General features: G+C 42.9%; 1 protein-coding gene across 2 annotated transcripts in view; it reads left to right on the top strand.

The window, feature by feature from the left end:
• cpne5b (copine Vb) overlaps window positions 1–17285 on the top strand; it is a 185029-nt gene that overhangs the window by 58654 nt on the left and 109090 nt on the right. Inside the window, exons 5-6 of one of the 2 annotated variants that reach the window (XM_033627403.2) lie at window positions 1911–1950; window positions 5092–5168. In XM_033627403.2, coding sequence (XP_033483294.1) covers window positions 1911–1950; window positions 5092–5168 — 117 coding nt within the window. Of the gene's footprint in view, window positions 1–1910; window positions 1951–2815; window positions 2825–5091; window positions 5169–17285 lie in introns of those variants that run through there. The other variant, XM_078166346.1, reaches the window with a different exon arrangement.

Genomic DNA, 17285 nt, shown 5'->3' with positions numbered 1-17285 from the left:
AACAAACTCACCAGTTATTCTATCTCATGAAATCCTTTTTTATTGCAAAATGAAGCATACAATACAAATATGAAAGCGTAACTCTAACCTCTGTGTTGCCTGTCCAAGCATATTTTTCTATGATACGAATCCAACAAAGGTTATGTTAGATGATCAGCATTTTAATTACAGTCTTTGGTAATAATATTGCACTGTAATACTGAGAGAAACTAGCTCTACCCTGCAAAAGATGAGCAATACTGCCACTTAATTTTATGTCTTCCACATGGATTATTAACAGGTGTTTATGACTCATTGCCTGGGACCTGTATTTTATCCTCTTATAGCACATAGATGTATGTAGCCATCAAGTGCATAGTTGCAGTTACAATTTACATCCATGTCTGTCCAGACTCATGCGAACACATGAGAGTTGACAATATGAATGTTGCTTCACAAACATCTTCAACGAGACGACACAGAAATTCTATACAATCACCACGGCTTTAAGGTGGGCACCTAAGATGTTTTTTTTTTTTTTTTTTTTTTTTTTAAGGTTACAATGACCTTCATCGTTGATCACCTAAAATCTAATCAGGTCATCACTGAGTCCAAGTGGACGTTTGTGCCAAATTTAAAGAAATTTCCTTAAGTCGTTCTTGAGATATGGCTTTCACGAACAAAACATAATCCTTTAGCAAAGGATTTACAGAATTTCATGTTAGAAATCTGCCAAAGTTATTGCTGTGAACTGTATATATACTGTGTGAAAACTGAAAGCTTGACAGGCTTGACAGTAGCCTAATGAAGGAGGGGGAGGGGGCGGTCAAGGAAACAAGACATTTGACCTTGTGATGCATCTTGTGACATATGTGTGATTTTCATGTTCGTTACAACCATTCAGTTTTGTCTTTTTCTCTGTCTCTCATTAAATGTCTTTCTGACACAAGAGTGGTCATTATCCTTGCATATATAGTGTGACAATGGGTAGCTTTAACAGTTAACTGTAAGCTTTTTATAGGATTGACACACAAGGAATGCTTCCTCAGCACTTGCTGTGGTTTTACATGGATACAAAAAATTAACAGAATGAAAGCCCATCTTAGCGCAGCCCATCTATATGTCCTAGCTATACCACCACACAACATAAACATAGATGCATATTGGCAACTCTGCAGTATATCATTTGATTTTTTATTTCAATTAATGCTAATAGAAACTCATAAGCACTGTAGCGAGTGCAACCTGAATAATCTCCACGCAAACAGGATCTATCGTTTCATCTGATGTTTCATTTTGGAACATCACATATGCTCTACTTCCTTCACTTTCATAGCTTTATATTCAGATGCAAATCAGCCCAGGTCCACCACTCATTATTATGGAAGATGCAAAAAGGTCTTGTTGAACCCTTCTCCAATTACTCTGCTCCACATATAGTAACATCTGAAAAGACACTAAGATCCCATCCTCTTTTTATCTTGGCTAAATTTGAATTGTAGTGTGTGATGTGTAATGTGATGATCTTTGTCTTTTTTGATCTCCCATGAGTCCACCCACCTCTTTACATACTGTGGTTTTCAATTTGGTAAATTAAAATGTTATCTTATTTTCTTTCATCCTGTTCTGCTTCTTTCCTCTGTTCTTTTAATTCATACCCTTCCTCAAATACAATCATACTGTACCCTTTCTCCTCCCTGAGACGTTGTGCCCTTAAACCTACAAATAAACAAAAAGAACATCTGAGAAGCCATGATGAGATTAGCGCTGCGAGAGCATTTCTTTTCTGCTCCCAGTGATGACAGATCACCAGGGCTCGCTTTAAATCTTGCCTTTAAGAGCGTATCATTCAAAATGTCTCCACTTAGATAAAAGTCCCCTCTGTAGTTTTTTAAGTAAATTGGCTTTGCTGTTTTTTTTTTTCCTCTCAGGTATGATGTCGACTCTAAGAGCCCAGACCTGTCCAAACATGTGAGTGCACATATTTTAACCTTGAACCACAGATAAATGGAGGCCAGTCTTGAGTAAAATCTGAATTATTGGCTTGAATGACTTGAAAGTCAATATTGTCTGATGGAATATGGTGTTCAAAGTGATCTGCGTTTGGCCAAGCTCTTTTTTATCTGTGGTCTAATTTTTCGTTTTGCTTTAATTGGGTGTTGCCTGCTGCATGGTTCCTTCTTGATGAAATAAAGCAAACCCTTTTTTATTGCCTGATCTTGGAAGTATCCAAATACGCGTTCGTTTTTCTCCTTATTCACTCTTTGTTTTCAGACTTTCACCGAGGTTATCCGTGCAGTAATTGTGTTATAAATATGCTAATTCTCTTTCTATACAGGCTTTTATCCTCTTATTTCTGATTTTGTTCTAATGGTACTGCAGTGATAGGCATTGTGGATTAAACCTACTATTCTGTCATGTAGAAAAACTTAGATTATGCAATGCTTTTAACCATTAGTTTCCATTTCAAGTAATGTATTATTTCATATGATAATTTTAGATTCAGGAGAAAAAGATTAGTGGAAACTATGGTGACAGAAAGCATTGACAAGAGTTCAAAATAATCAGTATTGATGATTATTTGACGTATTTGGATGACCGGGATTTGCATTTTTTCATCACAAGCTTTGGTTCCTCTTGTCTGCTTTGGATTTTAGTTCTGACACAGCATGTTGTCTCTACAATCTCACTTTCACCATCTTGAGCAGTGCTAGGAGTGCTAGGTATTTGGTAGAGTATTGTGTCCTGGTATATGATGTGCTCTGTTGTTGTTGTTGTTGTTGTTGTCATTGCTGTTGATGTTGCTGCTGCTGCTCAACTTTTCTGGAAGCCCGCAGAACTCAACGTAGGTCCCAGCATCTCTCTCACTTCTGACACTGCATGGCTGCTGCCTCACATTAATGATCCTTTTCTCGGGAAGAAGGATGACGTCACTGATCAGAACAAAAAGCTGAGAGCCAACCCATCTGTGCAGCTCTTAACCATCACTGCGGTCACGTAGGGCTCCACAGCGGCCACACTATGAAAATAAATACTCGGTCATTTTGTCTTTCAGAAGCTTTTGCAGCATGTTTTTGTAACATGATGAAGATGGTGAGATATTCCAGGCTCCTCCTTGGAACAGTGACTGGAATCAGTGGGCATCCCAGACCATCAAAATGAAACACACTATAGCCTGGTGTTGAATTATTTAGTGTGCGCCTGTCTGCCAAAGCCAAACTTAAGGAGTCTTTGGTTAGATTGTCCCACATCCTTGCTGTGATCAGCTCAAAAAAAAACTTTGTTGAAACCAAACACACAGCACTGGTCTAATTTAAAGACCTGCTCCCGAACCAGCACTGTGATGTGCAATACCGCACCGTCTACATCCGTCAACACAAGATCTCCTGCCTGACCCAAACCTGCAGATCCTAAAATAACCATGCACTGTTCACATAATTTGGTTAAGCAGCATGTTCAAAGTCATCATTTTGGGACATTTCATACATGTAAAACTAAGATAATTTATTTTAAAATGAAGGTAATTCAGAGAATACAATTTGAATGAATATATTTTAGGTTATTCTTTTAATATTGAGCAGCATATCTCCACAGTTAGCATGCCTGTTAGTAACGCGCCTGATTGAAGAGGCTCTCATATTCCAGCTGGCTCAGAAGACAGAGCCGACACACGTAGTCAACAGTCAGAGGATTAAAATGTCAAAACATTAAATTTAATTATAATTTGAATCTAAATTTAATATATTTGTTATCCAACTCCTGCGGTCCGACCTGCATGCTCCTTGTTTCACTCAGAAACAAGCCTGAAAATAAAATTAAGACAAAATACCATCCGTGAATCACCTTTTTTGCGGGTCATCCGCCAGGTGCCCATGGGTACCCAACCTTATGTAGGACACACAGTATGATTTTTTTGTCTTTTTGAGAGGGTGATACTGAGACTTTGTCTGGTTAAAGACATGATTATAAAACTATGTCACTCTGTCTCTACATCAGTGTCCCACACTGTTGTGACTCATGTTTCTTGTCATAGTTCATGGTGCTGTGAATCCCTCCATCTTCTCCCATTTGTCTGTTATCCTTCACAATTCATTGAACCAGTGGTTCCTAACAGGTGGGTTAGAGTCCACAAGGGGCTTCTGTTCTGGGTGGGTCACAATTAATACTGGTCAACTCCGTCAATTAAACAAAACCCACTTTACTTTGGAATTTTACTTGCATTTTTGAAGTACTACTACCTGCTTCCTTGTGAGTAAAGGCACTACAGCATGCAATTTCACAGTAAAAGTAGCCTATGGATGCTGGCGTTGTGCCTAAATTAGTTGTAACTGCTACTGCAATGCCTTTATTTATTTTAAATGTTTGTTTTTATTACACTCTCTGACTCTCTCTGAGCCTTAAGTCCCAGTTGTAATGAGGTTATTTTAATTTATGAAGTAAAATGTAAGGCTAGCAGAGTTGTTAGCTCTGTCTCCTCACAGCAAAAATCTCCTGGGTTTGAATCCATGCACAGGTGGAATGGATGGATGAAGATATGCTAAATGGGTGTTAAGTTGGTCTTTCATACCTGTGACCAGATGTCTAAAGGCAAATGTAGACCCTCAGGCCAGACCAGTTGGGAACCACTGCATTAAACCATGCTTACCATGCATATATAGCCTCCATGGTTGAGGCAGCATTTGATTTCACCTCAACAAACTTTATATTTGACAACCAAACTGGATATTATGTGTTATTGAGCACAGCAATTACGATAATCGCATCTTTGAGCATAAAATAAATAACATGTGTTCACGTGACATCAATACATTCATTGACTTATGACTTAGGATGTTCTCCAACAAAACCACAGTTTCTTCTGGTTAAACATATGGATGCACGGGCCAGATTTGAATTCTGACCAAATTTGAAGGAGCATGAATGAACAAGCTTCTCTGGCAGAAAAAAAAAATCTTGTATTCTCATTTGCATGGTTTCCAGTGGTAGCAAAATATTTTTTAGATAACAAGTCTGACTATACTCTGATTTCTTGTCTTTCCACTTCACATATGCCAACCTGCTCCCCCCTCCTTCCTCCCTTTCCTCCTTCTTTCTTTCCTTCCTTCCCTCTAGGACTTTTTGGGTCAGATGTTCTGTACTCTTGGGGAGATTGTTGGATCACCAGCCAGTCGACTGGAGAAACCACTGGGGTGAGTAAAAGCTTCAAGCAATTTTCTTGCTGCCTAAATACCCCTGACTCCAAATGTGATGGAGGAACACCATACTGTGCTAAGAGGGGAGTTAAGACAGAAGAAAAATGCTTTGAACCCAAATACAATGACCCTTCTCAAGTTTACGGTTTATAAACTTAGTTTCATTTGTACTGAGAGGAAGTGTGTTAGAGGCACAGAGACAGTGTGCGTAAAATGTCAGCATGACAAGGAGGAGGAGGAATAATAGGAAACACATTGGTGATTTAGCAAGACATTGATCAGACAAAGAAGGAGAGGAAGGGAGGAGGAGACAACACATCCTACAGATGTTTTCCTCAGATAATTATTGTCATTAAAGGAAAGGGTGAAGCGCGGAGCAAAATTACCCAAATTACAGTTCGTCTCTTCGGCTTGTGCTTTTACGCAGGCTGAGAAAAATGTGGTGTTAATGGGAGTATCCTGTTATCCATCTTTATACTTCTATCATCCATCATCATTGTCATCAGTGTGCCCGGCTCTTGTGTAACTCAGGTGAAGTCATTTAAATGTCCCATTCAGTGAGATATGCTGGTTCTCAGATCTGGATACTTTGGAGCACATTAAGAGGAGATATTATTACTTTGAACTGTATAACATCTTATTGCCATGTACTACTCTTGAACGTATGACACTCATCTAAAGTTACAAACCTGTTTACTAAGCTGATTTTGGAGCAAAGAGTACAATCCCTCTGTAACAGATTTACTCGCTGATCTATTCATGATTTGTCAAATTGTATATTAAGTACTTCAAATGTCTAACATACTGTAGTACTGACAGTTCAGAGAGCACGTTCACTCAAATATATATATTTACATTAGCACTGCATATGAGAAAGGACACAGAGAGGCAATATTAGGCTTGGACACAAATTCATTTGTCTGGCTAAAAGAAATGGTTTCTGGGTGACTGCTGCAGGTCACAGAGGCTGGCAGAGGAGCGAGAATGCACCACTTAATGCATCTCTAAAATCTCAACTACACCATCTGCACTCCTGTGTGAAAACATTGTATCTCCAAAACATAATCAACTGCATGAGCTCAGGAAAACAGTCTTGTTTTCACCTTCGTGACAAGGCAGTTTTCGCTATTCCAAAAGGGTTTTTAAATTGTTTATGCGGCTTAGAAGTTGGAGAATTTTCTCAGTACATTAAGAGACATTTAAGTCTTCGCTTTTTCCTGAAAAATTCAAAATTACCCAATTTGAAGATACATAATTTTCTCTGGACAAAATGTTGATTACTGAAAAAAATCTTGCAATCGGAATGGGCCATGTTTTTAATAATGTAAACAAGGACTGAATGATAACTACAGTACCAGCAGTTACAGTGGGGCTGGTATTCACCTTTTGAGTGTGTGTGTGTGTGTGTGTGTGTGTGTGTGTGTGTGTGTGTGTGTGTGTGTGTTCCTGGAGACACCTATTGTAGCAAAACAATCACAGAAGCTGTTTTGTCTTGTCACTGTGATACCTTCAGAACTGTGGAAGATGCAGCCACAAAGCTTTACAAAGGACTGAGTTCAAAGGTGGGTGTGGTCCAAGCAAATGCGCTGGAAGTGGGGTGGCAGGACATAGAGAAGGGGCCAAGGGGCCAAGGCCCCCCCCACATTAGCTTTAAGTCAGGAGTCGCATCTGTAGTAATCACATTGAAAGATGCTCCCCAGTTTATGCATCTACTGATTCTTGCTTATTTTATTAACTCCACTAAGGAGGTGATGTTTGTGGTTTGGTTCGTGTCTTGGCTTGTATTTCTTCTTTTCTCGCAGGATTACGGAACAATAGTCTAGTAGGAAGGGGGGGTCCCCATGGTCACGGTGGATTTCTAAATGAAACCTATATTTTTGGAATCATGAAGGTCTGTAGATAATGAATTTTGATGTTCCCATCGCGAAAAAAGGGTAGTCCTCGGAATTCCGGCGGAATTTCGAATTCCATCAATCGGAATATATGGAAAAAATTAAAAATTAAATGTATCCACAACTTTTGAACCATATATTGTACAGAGACAAATAAACCATCTTTTTGCATAAATTAAGCATGAGAAATCAATTAAAATGGTTATTTTAATGATTTAAAATGTATGTCTATGCATAATTGGCTTTTCTTTGCAAAATTTAGCAGAAAAAATATGAAAAAAGCTATGACCTATAGGAAATCTTCCCAATTTGTCGCTATTTGGTGAGAAACATCAGGTTTTTAATAGCTATAGAAAACTGCCCAGCACTCTAAGCTTTCATTTGATTGGTTACATGTTGCTGTGACTAAAAAAATAAAGTCTGGGAGACTGTTAGAGCTATGTCTACTCCCAAATTTGTGATAGACAGGTCAAAATGAGGGATAACCATAACTCTTGAATCATACATCATACATATATAAATGAACCAATTTTTTAATGTAATTTTTTATTTTACAAATTGATTATGGTGTTCTCTTGATGACTGAAGTAGTTTTTATGTATTTAGTCCAAATAGTATTTCTGTGGGCTGAAATATGTGCCACCAGAAACTGAATTTGAATCATTTATATTTGAAATTGAATCATTTATATTTGAAATTGAATCATTTATATTTGAATTTGAATTTCTAAACTTGAATAATTGCATTGAACAACTGAATATGAATCACATAATTTGAAATTGTATTGTTAATTTGAATCATTGCATTGAAAAACTGAATCTGAACAGTACAATTTGAAATTGAATTTATTTCTATATCTTTACATTCAGTTCTCACAATTCAAATTCAGTTCTCAAAATTCACTTTCAATTTACTGTGACAGATATCCGGGTAATTTAAGGATGAAGGAAGAGCAATCGAGCACAGATACACAGGACTCCTCTTCGGCCAATCTGCACCTATGATTTTGAGCGCGTAGGAAGAAGCGCTCGCCTTGATCCATAGACCACAGACAATAGGCTTGTTCGAGAAGAACTGTGCCTCGCCTGAAAAGTAGACGAGAGCAGGCGGCCGCAGCGGGGGGTGGTGACAAAAAGCTGCGGTGAAATCGGACAGTTTCCCAACAGTTTCCAGCAGCCTTCAGTCCGTACAGGAAGTCACAGACACACATCAAACATCCTGTCTGGAATGATGTCAGTTCATTAAAAAAGTGATCAGACCCATATATCAGTTTGTTTTCAGTCTCCAGTTGTTTTAATTATGATAGATTAATTTATTAAAATGCTTTACAGGTGATCTGTAGTTTATCTCGTCTCATCTCATCTCGTCGTCCTCTGCTTATCGGGGTCCGGGTCGCGGGGGCAGCAGCCTCAGCAAAGAGGCCCAGACAGTCCTCTCCCCAGCCACTTCCGTCAGCTCTTCCGCAGGAACCCCGAGGCGTTCCCAGGCCAGCCGGGTGATGTAGTCCCTCCAGCGTGTCCTGGGGCGGCCCTGAGGTCTCCTCCCGGTTGGACATGCCCGAAACACCTCCCAAGGGAGGCGTCCAGAAGGCATCCTTACCAGATGCCCGGACCACCTCAACTGGCTCCTCTCGATGTGGAGGAGCAGCGGCTCTACTCCGAGTCCCTCCCGGATGTCTGAGCTTTTCACCCTATCCCTAAGGCTGAGCCCAGCCACCCTGCGGAGGAAACTCATTTCGGCCGCTTGTACTCGCGATCTCGTTCTTTCGGTCACTATCAGAGCTTGTGACCATAGGTGAGGGTTGGAACGTAGATCGACTGGGAAATCGAGAGCTTCACTTTTTGGCTAAGCTCCCTTTTCACCACAAAGGACCGGTTAAGCGCCTGCATCACTGCTGACGTTGCCCCAATCCGCCTGTCAATCTCCCGCTCCATCCTACCCTCACTCGTGAACAAGATCCTGAGATACTTAAACTCCTCCACCTGAGGCAGGACCTCCCCCCCGACCTGGAGTGGGCAATCCACCCTTTTCCGGCTGAGGACCATGGCCTCAGACTTGGAGGTGCTGATTCTCATCCCAGCCACTTCACACTCGGCTGTGAACGTCCCAGCAAGAGCCGGAGGTCACTGTTCGATGGAGCTAGGAGGACCACGTCATCTGCAAAAAGCAGGGACGAGATCCTCCCGTCACCGAACATGCTCCTTCGGTACAGGGACTGGATGGCCCTTAGCAAGGGGCCACCAACCCCATACTCCCGGAGTACCCCCCACAGGATGCCCCTGGGGACACGGTCGTAAGCCTTCTCCAAATCCACAAAACACATGTGGACTGGTTGGGCGAACTCCCATGCCCCCTCCAGCACCCTGGCGAGGGTAAAGAGCTGGTCCACGGTTCCGCGTCCAGGACGAAAACCACATTGCTCCTCCTCAATCTGAGGTTCAAGTATCGACCAGACCCTCTTCTCCAGCACCCTGGAGTAGACCTTACCAGGTAGACTGAGGAGTGTGATCCCCCTGTAGTTGGAACACACCCTCTGGTCCCCTTTCTTGAAAATGGGGACCACCACCCCGGTCTGCCACTCCAGAGGCACTGCTCCCGATGTCCACGCAGTGTTGCAGAAGCCTGTCAGCCAGGACAGCCCTACAACATCCAGAGCCTTGAGATATCCAGGGCGAATCTCATCCACCCCCGGGGCTCCGCCACCTCGGAGTTGCTTCACTACCTCAGCGACTTCTGCCCCAGAATTTGGACGACCCGCCCCCGAGACCCCCGTCTCTGTTTTCTCACTGGAATACATGTTGGTGGGATTGAGGAGCTCCTCAAAGTATTCCTTCCACCGCCCGACAATGTCCCCAGTTGACATCAGCAGCTCCCCGCCCCCACTGTAAACAGTGTGAGCAAGTTGCTGCCTTCCCCCCCTGAGGCGCCGGACGGTTTCCCAGAACCTCTTTGGAGCCGATCAATAGTCTACGTCCTCCAATGCCCGAGTTTTTGCCTCCACGACTGCTGCTGCTGCGCTCCGCTTGGCCCGCCGGTACCCATCAGCTGCTTCCGGAGACCCACAGACCAACCATGCCCTGTAGGCCTCCTTCTTCAGCCTGACAGCTCCCCTCACTTCTGGTGTCCACCAGCGGGCTCGGGGATTACCGCCGCGACTGGCCACAGCTCGCAGCCGCTGCTTCGACAATGGCAGAGCGGAACAAGGCCCATTCGAACTCAATGTCCCCCTCTGCCCTCGGGACGCAGTCAAAGCTCTCCCGGAGGTGGGAGTTGAAGATCATCTGGACAGGTTCTTCCGCCAGGCGTTCCCAGCAGACCCTCACTGTTCGTTTGGGCCTGCCAGGTCTGCGCGGCGACCTCCCCTGCCATCTGATCCAACTCACCACCAGGTGGTGATCAGTTGACAGCTTTGCTCCTCTTTTCACCCGAGTGTCCAGAACATATGGCCACAGGTCAAATGATACAACTACAAAGTCAATCATTCACCTGCGATCTAGGCTGTCCTGGTGCCACGTGCACTGATGGACATCCTTATGTTTGAACATGGTGTTAGTTATGGCCAAACTGCGACCCGCACAGAAGTCCAATAACTGAACACCACTCGGGTTCAGGTCGGGCAGGCCATTCCCCCCAATCACACCCCTCCAGGTCCTGCTGTCATTGCCCACGTGAGCGTTGAAGTCCCCCAGCAGAACAATGGAGTCCCCGGTCGGGGCACTGTCCAGCACCCGCCCCAGGGACTCCAAAAAGGGCGGGTACTCTGAACTGTTGTTCGGCGCATAAGCGCAGACAACAGTCAGGACCCGTTCCCCGACCCGAAGGCGCAGGGAAGCAACCCTTTCATCTACCGGGGTGAACCCCAGTGTACAGGCAGAGAGTCTGGGGGCTATCAGAAAGCCCACCCCGGCCCTCCGTCTCTCACCCGGAGCAACTCCAGCAAAGGAGAGAGTCCAACCCCTCTCAAGGACTTGGGTTCCAGAGCCGGAACTATGTGTCGAGGTGAGGCCGACTATATCTAACCGATTCCACAAGCTCCTGCTCCTTCCCTGCCAGAGAGGTGACATTCCATGTCCCAAGAGCCAACTTCTGTAGCCGAGGATCGGACCACCAAGGCCCCCGCCTTGGTCTGCTGCCCAATCCACATAGCACCGATCCCTTCTGGATCCCTCTGCGGGTGGTGGGCCTGCAGGGGGACGAGTCCATGTAGCCGGTTCGGGCTGGGCCTGGCCGGACCCCATGGGCGAAGGCCCGGCCACCAGGCACTCGCCCACGGGCCCCAACCCCAGGCCTTGCTCCAGGGCAAGGTAACCTGGTAACCCTCTGGGCCGGGTACAGGAGTCCATGCTTTTGTCCATCATGAAGGGTCTTTTGAACCGTTCTTCGTCTGACCCTTCGCCCAGAACCAATCTGCCATGGGAAACCCTACCAGGGGCAAAATGCCCCCGACAGCATAGCTCCTAGGGTCATTAGGGCACTCAAACTCCTCCACCACGATAAGGTGACGGTTCTTGGAGGAGCTGTAGTTTATGTTCATGGTTTATCCTCCATTTGATATGAATTCTCCTGTAAATCAGCATCATATCAGTTTGACCTGTCCCCTCAACTACGCAGGCTGAATAAACTGTGTTTGACTACAAGGTTAATATTTTCAGAGGAAAAAAAATACAAGACAACAGCTTTCATTAAGACTCAGTCAGATACGGTCAGAGCTTCACATCTGATGTTATTTTAAGAATCCTCACATCCCACTGACCACAAGTCTCTGTGTTGCTAAATACTTCAATAATTAAACAGTCCAATATTAATATAGTACAGTCGACTCTGTATAGTTCATGATGAATGTATTCAGTCTCTGACAACTAAACTTCACCATCAGTCACACAACATGTTTTCTGTTCACAGAATAAACCTTCAGATCAGACAAATACAGTCTTAATCTCTAAAATTCAACAAAAATGAGTAGTTTATCTAAAACGTCATATTGTTGAGTCGACATCTTAACCAATCAGCTGTTAGATCAGGTGAGAGCCAGGCGGTGCAGTTGGTGGAGAGCAACTGCAGTGCCTGGCTCTAAAAATTGCGGCCGCCTCGTTCTCGTGGTTTTACCGCCGTCCACTTTTGTAATACGTCAGAGCAAGTCGGGATGAAGTCGGACACAAAACTAACCGGCATGCATTGTGCCCCGATTGCCGGTTATGGTTATGGTTAACTGGAGTTATGGTTATCCCTCATTTTGACCTGTCTATCACAAATTTGGGAGTAGACATAGCTCTAACAGTCTCCCAGACTTTATTTTTTTAGTTACAGCAACATGTAACCAATCAAATGAAAGCTTAGAGTGCTGGGCAGTTTTCTATAGCTATTAAAAAGCTGATGTTTCTCACCAAATAGCGACAAATTGGGAAGATTTCCTATAGGTCATAGCTTTTTTCATATTTTTTCTGCTAAATTTTGCAAAGAAAAGCCAATTACGCATCGACATACATTTTAAATCATTAAAATAACCATTTTAATTGATTTCTCATGCTTAATTTATGCAAAAAAGATGGTTTATTTGTCTCTGTACAATATATGGTTCAAAAGTTGTGGATACATTTAATTTTTAATTTTTTCCATATATTCCGATTGACGGAATTCGAAATTCTGCTGGAATTCCAAGGACTACCCTTTTTTGCGATGGGAACATCAAAATTCATTATCTACAGACCTTAACGATTCCAAAAATATAGGTTTCATTTAGAAATCCACCGTGACCATGGGGACCCCCCCTTCCTATTAGACTACAACCTCAGGCTTGATTTTCATGAAACTTGGAGGGGTGTCGCATGGGTCAAGGAAGAACCCATGAATTATTTGAATTCTCGTTAACATTGCGAGAAAGGACACTTGGCCTTGGTGGAGGCCTGCACTCTACATGTGCCTGTCTTATTTATTAGAGTATGATCCAGCAACTTTCCTTTTCTGAGCTTTTTCCCTGTTTGAGGTACATGCTGTTTTGACACCACTGCATAGAATGCATATTAATGCTTCATGATTCAGGCATCACATCTTGTGTTTTGACTCGGTCATCATCAGGGATGTGCAACCAGATGCCTCAGATGTACGCATTAAGAATAATGTATATCATATTGGCAAAGTGCACAGGAGCATACCAAAATTGTCTGCCTCTCCCTTGAGCACACCCCTGATGATGACACAGTTGCAGAACTGTTGCAAAAACATTTTGTGACACTGTGTGTGTGTGTGTATGTGTGTGTGTTTTCCCCACAGTGCACGGACTATTAATGTTGCTGAAGGGGACATTAGCAGTGCAGATATAAAAGCGCCTTGAGCCGCTATATTGAGAGCATAAACCTTAATAATGTTATTATAAGTTTAATATCAAACCGTTTCCCTCTGAGCTGAGACTTTATATGGCATGGTTAGAAAAGGAAATAGAACGGCTGCCAAATTATTCATTTTTAATTTGAGACACTCTGCAGCTGAGAGATAACCCAACTGGTTGCCAAATTTTATTCTTATGGCTGCCTTTAATCTTTCTTTAAAGGCTGCAAAAATAAAGTCCACCAAACTAGCACGACCCTGGGTGTAGCATGCAGACATCAACATCTATTTGTTTCACATGGTATTCATTTATGGCTTTCAATGGTTCTGTATGCAACATTCAGAGCATTTACATGGCAGCTATTTGTTATGTAAAGATATAGTGGAGTAATTTGCGTCCTAAGCAGAGAATTAAGTCATGCTCCCTCTGCATGTGCTGTAATCCAAGCTTCTGTGTGGTCTATTGCTGTAGATGGTCTAGCTGTAGGTGCATGTTAGTCCCTTGCTGTGTCTCAAATCGTGTACTTCTGTACACTTAGTATTTTGAGTGCATAAGTGCGTTCACACTGAGAAGTATGGAAAAATGCAGTGCTTTATGAGTACCCGGATGGTGCACTCAAAACGGTCAAGAAGTTGAGTGTGGAACTATGGACACTTCTCACCCTAAATGGTTGCCATCTTGGCTATGTAGCGGAAGGGGAGGGACCACTTTTCAAACTGGAAATGGCAGCCGAGGACTGTGCGACCGTGAACATCGCTGCATTGTACAAATACATATGTTTTTTGCACTAAGCACTACTATACTGTTGTCGGATATAAGCCAGCAGTATGTTTATTGGGTTAATTTAGCAGTCTGTAATGATTTGATAGCGCGAACGATAACGCAAATGCTAATGCTAGTTTGCTAAGTAGCTAATTTGCGGTCGTTACTTCTGGTGAGTGCACAATGGCCATGTTTTGTTTGAGACAACACGACCCTGACGAAATTCGTGCACTACTCCAATGAGTACATAGTGCACATAGTATACTACAAGGAAGTGTACTAACGGAAGTATGTGATTTGAGACACACCAACTGTGTTTGTATCGCACTGGCTAACTAATCGCCGTGGCTCTACGGCACTGGCGGTTACTGCTAACATCGGGACGCTGTCGTCAAGAAAGTGTATAGCGCCCATCCTCTGGTCCCCCCTTGTTAATGTCAGTAGCTCTGTCAGCTCTGTTGCCATTGTTAGCACTGTTAGCTGCGAGCTGGCTCAGCCACAATGTGCAGGCAGTCTAGGCTCAGACTCTGAGTCATAGATATACTCTGAATGTCATTTACAGCTCCTTTAATGACTGATCATAGAAAGTAATTTGTTTTTTTGACAGTTTCATGCAGTTCCATCCTGTGATTTTAGTGGATATGTAAAACAGCTTCCTCAAATTCAAAACACCATCACATATTAACCTCCGTTGTGATTACATTCAGGGCTTAAGGTTTATGTGAACTTGAATAAAAGCGTTGATCAGCAGCTTTTGAAGTTATACTGGAGAGGCTGTGCAGCAGCTTTGTTTTACCCTCTTTTGGGGAGAGTCACTGAGGTGGAGGAGCAGCGAGAAACACAAGGCAACCCCATGAGCACCACCACCACAAAGTGATGCATTGCCCTGGTAGATGTGCTACCCAGTGGAGTTTGTTTTCACTTTTCTGTGGATATGAAGAGTGATTTATATTTCATCACTTGGAAATGTCAAGACATTTGTCTAAGCTGTGCTGAGTCAACTAGAGAATGTTTTAGAGCATGTGTTTGTTTTTCACATCTGTCTCAACCAGTCATCTGCTTCGCTTTTCACCTGCACATGCAAGACACATGAATGTAAGAAATATTTGTCAAAGAAGTGAGTTAAAGGATCTTTGGTAGCGTTGGACTGTAGAACTATCAGTCTCTCTTGCGGTCTGCCTCCTACCAACATGTATGCATGATATCACAAATACACAACCTTGACTTGAGATAATTGTATTCTCATCTCTTTTCTCTTAGCCTCTTAGCATTTACATGCACGCACACACACAAATTCAGAGCTGTACACATTTTAGTAATTGATTTCATAAATCCTGTTCCTTGGTTAAATGGCACATGAATGCATAAGAGTGCGTTCCACTCTTTTTTCCTGCTCTCTTTTCTCTGGGTAATTGTAATGGCTTTAATCTTCCTGAAATTAGTGCTTGTTTAATTAGGCAGCAGCCGTTGTGATTTTCATTATGCGAAAAAGGCTCCTGAAGGAAAAGGGAGAATGAGAGAGATAGAGAGGAAGAGAAAAAGGTGACATCAATGACTATTTCGAGAGTGGTTGTGTGTTTGAGGCACACAGACATCAAGACAGGGACAGAAACACCTTGTGAAGATGAGGACAGTCCAAACAACCCATAATTGTTAGTCGAGATTGTACACAGAAGCACAACACAAGGTAATAGGAAAACAGAAGCATTTCAGTAGAAGTGAAGAAGATGAAGAAGACAGTAGAAGATATGCAGTCAAAATGTAGCTTTTCTTTTTCAGTTGAACAAATGAACAATAAAACACAAAAACTCAAGAAATGTAATATTCTCACACCTGTCTTCTTTATAAAACTGAAAAAACATTGTATACCTTCTGAATTAAATTCAGATTTCTCTCTTCCACCAAACTAAGACAAATGTTGACTTAAAGGGAAATTTCGGTTTATTTCAGCCTGTCTCCTATCGTCCTAAATTTGTTTCAAGTGACTAGTGACATAAAAATAATAGTTAGCATGTTAGCCGTTAGCCTAGATACAGCCGGGGCGCATAGTAGCGTCAGACCTGTTAAAACGTAAGTGAACGGGCAACCTTCAAGTGCAAAGTTTGTGTAAACGTGTTGTCTTACCTTACCGGTGTGGTGCCATGTTTGTTTACCATTTAGCTCTGCTTTCCAAAGCGCGGCCAAAATATATCTCGCGAGCTCTAGATAAAGCCCAGCTGGATACTAACGTTACTCCAGGTGGAGGTGTCTCGTCCTCGGTCACATCCTGACCTTGAAAATAAGGCTGCAACCGGTCCCATTCCTTGCAACAGAGGCATTCCTCTTCTGTGGGCACTGGGGCACAGCATTCACAGGTACACCACCAATCTCCAGAGCTACGCAGCCTTGTGGCAGCCATTCCTCCTCTGTCGTCCTCTACCTGTTGCGCCTCTCTCTCTCTCTCTCCTCCTCCGTTCTTCAATTTCACGAAGCTCTTCGTCAGTGTATTCTGGCTCAAATAAATAAGGGCGTCCATCAAACTCTGCAAAATCATATTCCTCCTCCACAAAGTCTGGCAAAAGTCTGGCAAAAAGTCAGCCATTATTCTATAAATCTTTCATAAAATAAATGAATGAACTTTTCAGGCTACTGTCCGGTTCTGCTTTCCAGCTGTTGCTGCTTGTTCTCGCGAGATTTCAGGCACGGTATGAGATCGCTGCTTGTGCTTGCGATATTTCGGCCGTGCTTTGGAAAGCAGAGCTAAACGGTAAACAAACATGGCACCACACCAGTAAGGTAAGACAACACGTTTACATGTCATTTTCTATATGTTCTCTGACATTTATCCTAATGATATGAGGTGGTCTTTGTGGAAAAAAAGCTTATTTAGTGGACTAACTTTGCACTTGAAGGTTGCCTGTTCACTTACGTTTTAACAGGTCTGACGCTACTATGCGCCCCGGCTGTATTTAGGCTAACGGCTAACATGCTAACTATTATTTTTATGTCACTAGTCACTTGAAACAAATTTAGGACGATAGGAGACAAGTTGAAATAAACCGAAATTTCCCTTTAATTGCCCGTTAACCAATCGCTAAACACATTTAATTCAAACTCGACAGAAACAAAATAAGACTCACCAAAACTGTCTTAGTT

Source organism: Epinephelus lanceolatus, chromosome 1, assembly GCF_041903045.1.
Source record: "Epinephelus lanceolatus isolate andai-2023 chromosome 1, ASM4190304v1, whole genome shotgun sequence".
Taxonomy (NCBI): Eukaryota; Metazoa; Chordata; class Actinopteri; order Perciformes; family Serranidae; genus Epinephelus; species Epinephelus lanceolatus.
The sequence above is the reverse complement of the archived record's forward strand: the minus strand, read 5'-3'. Positions and strand labels throughout refer to the sequence as shown.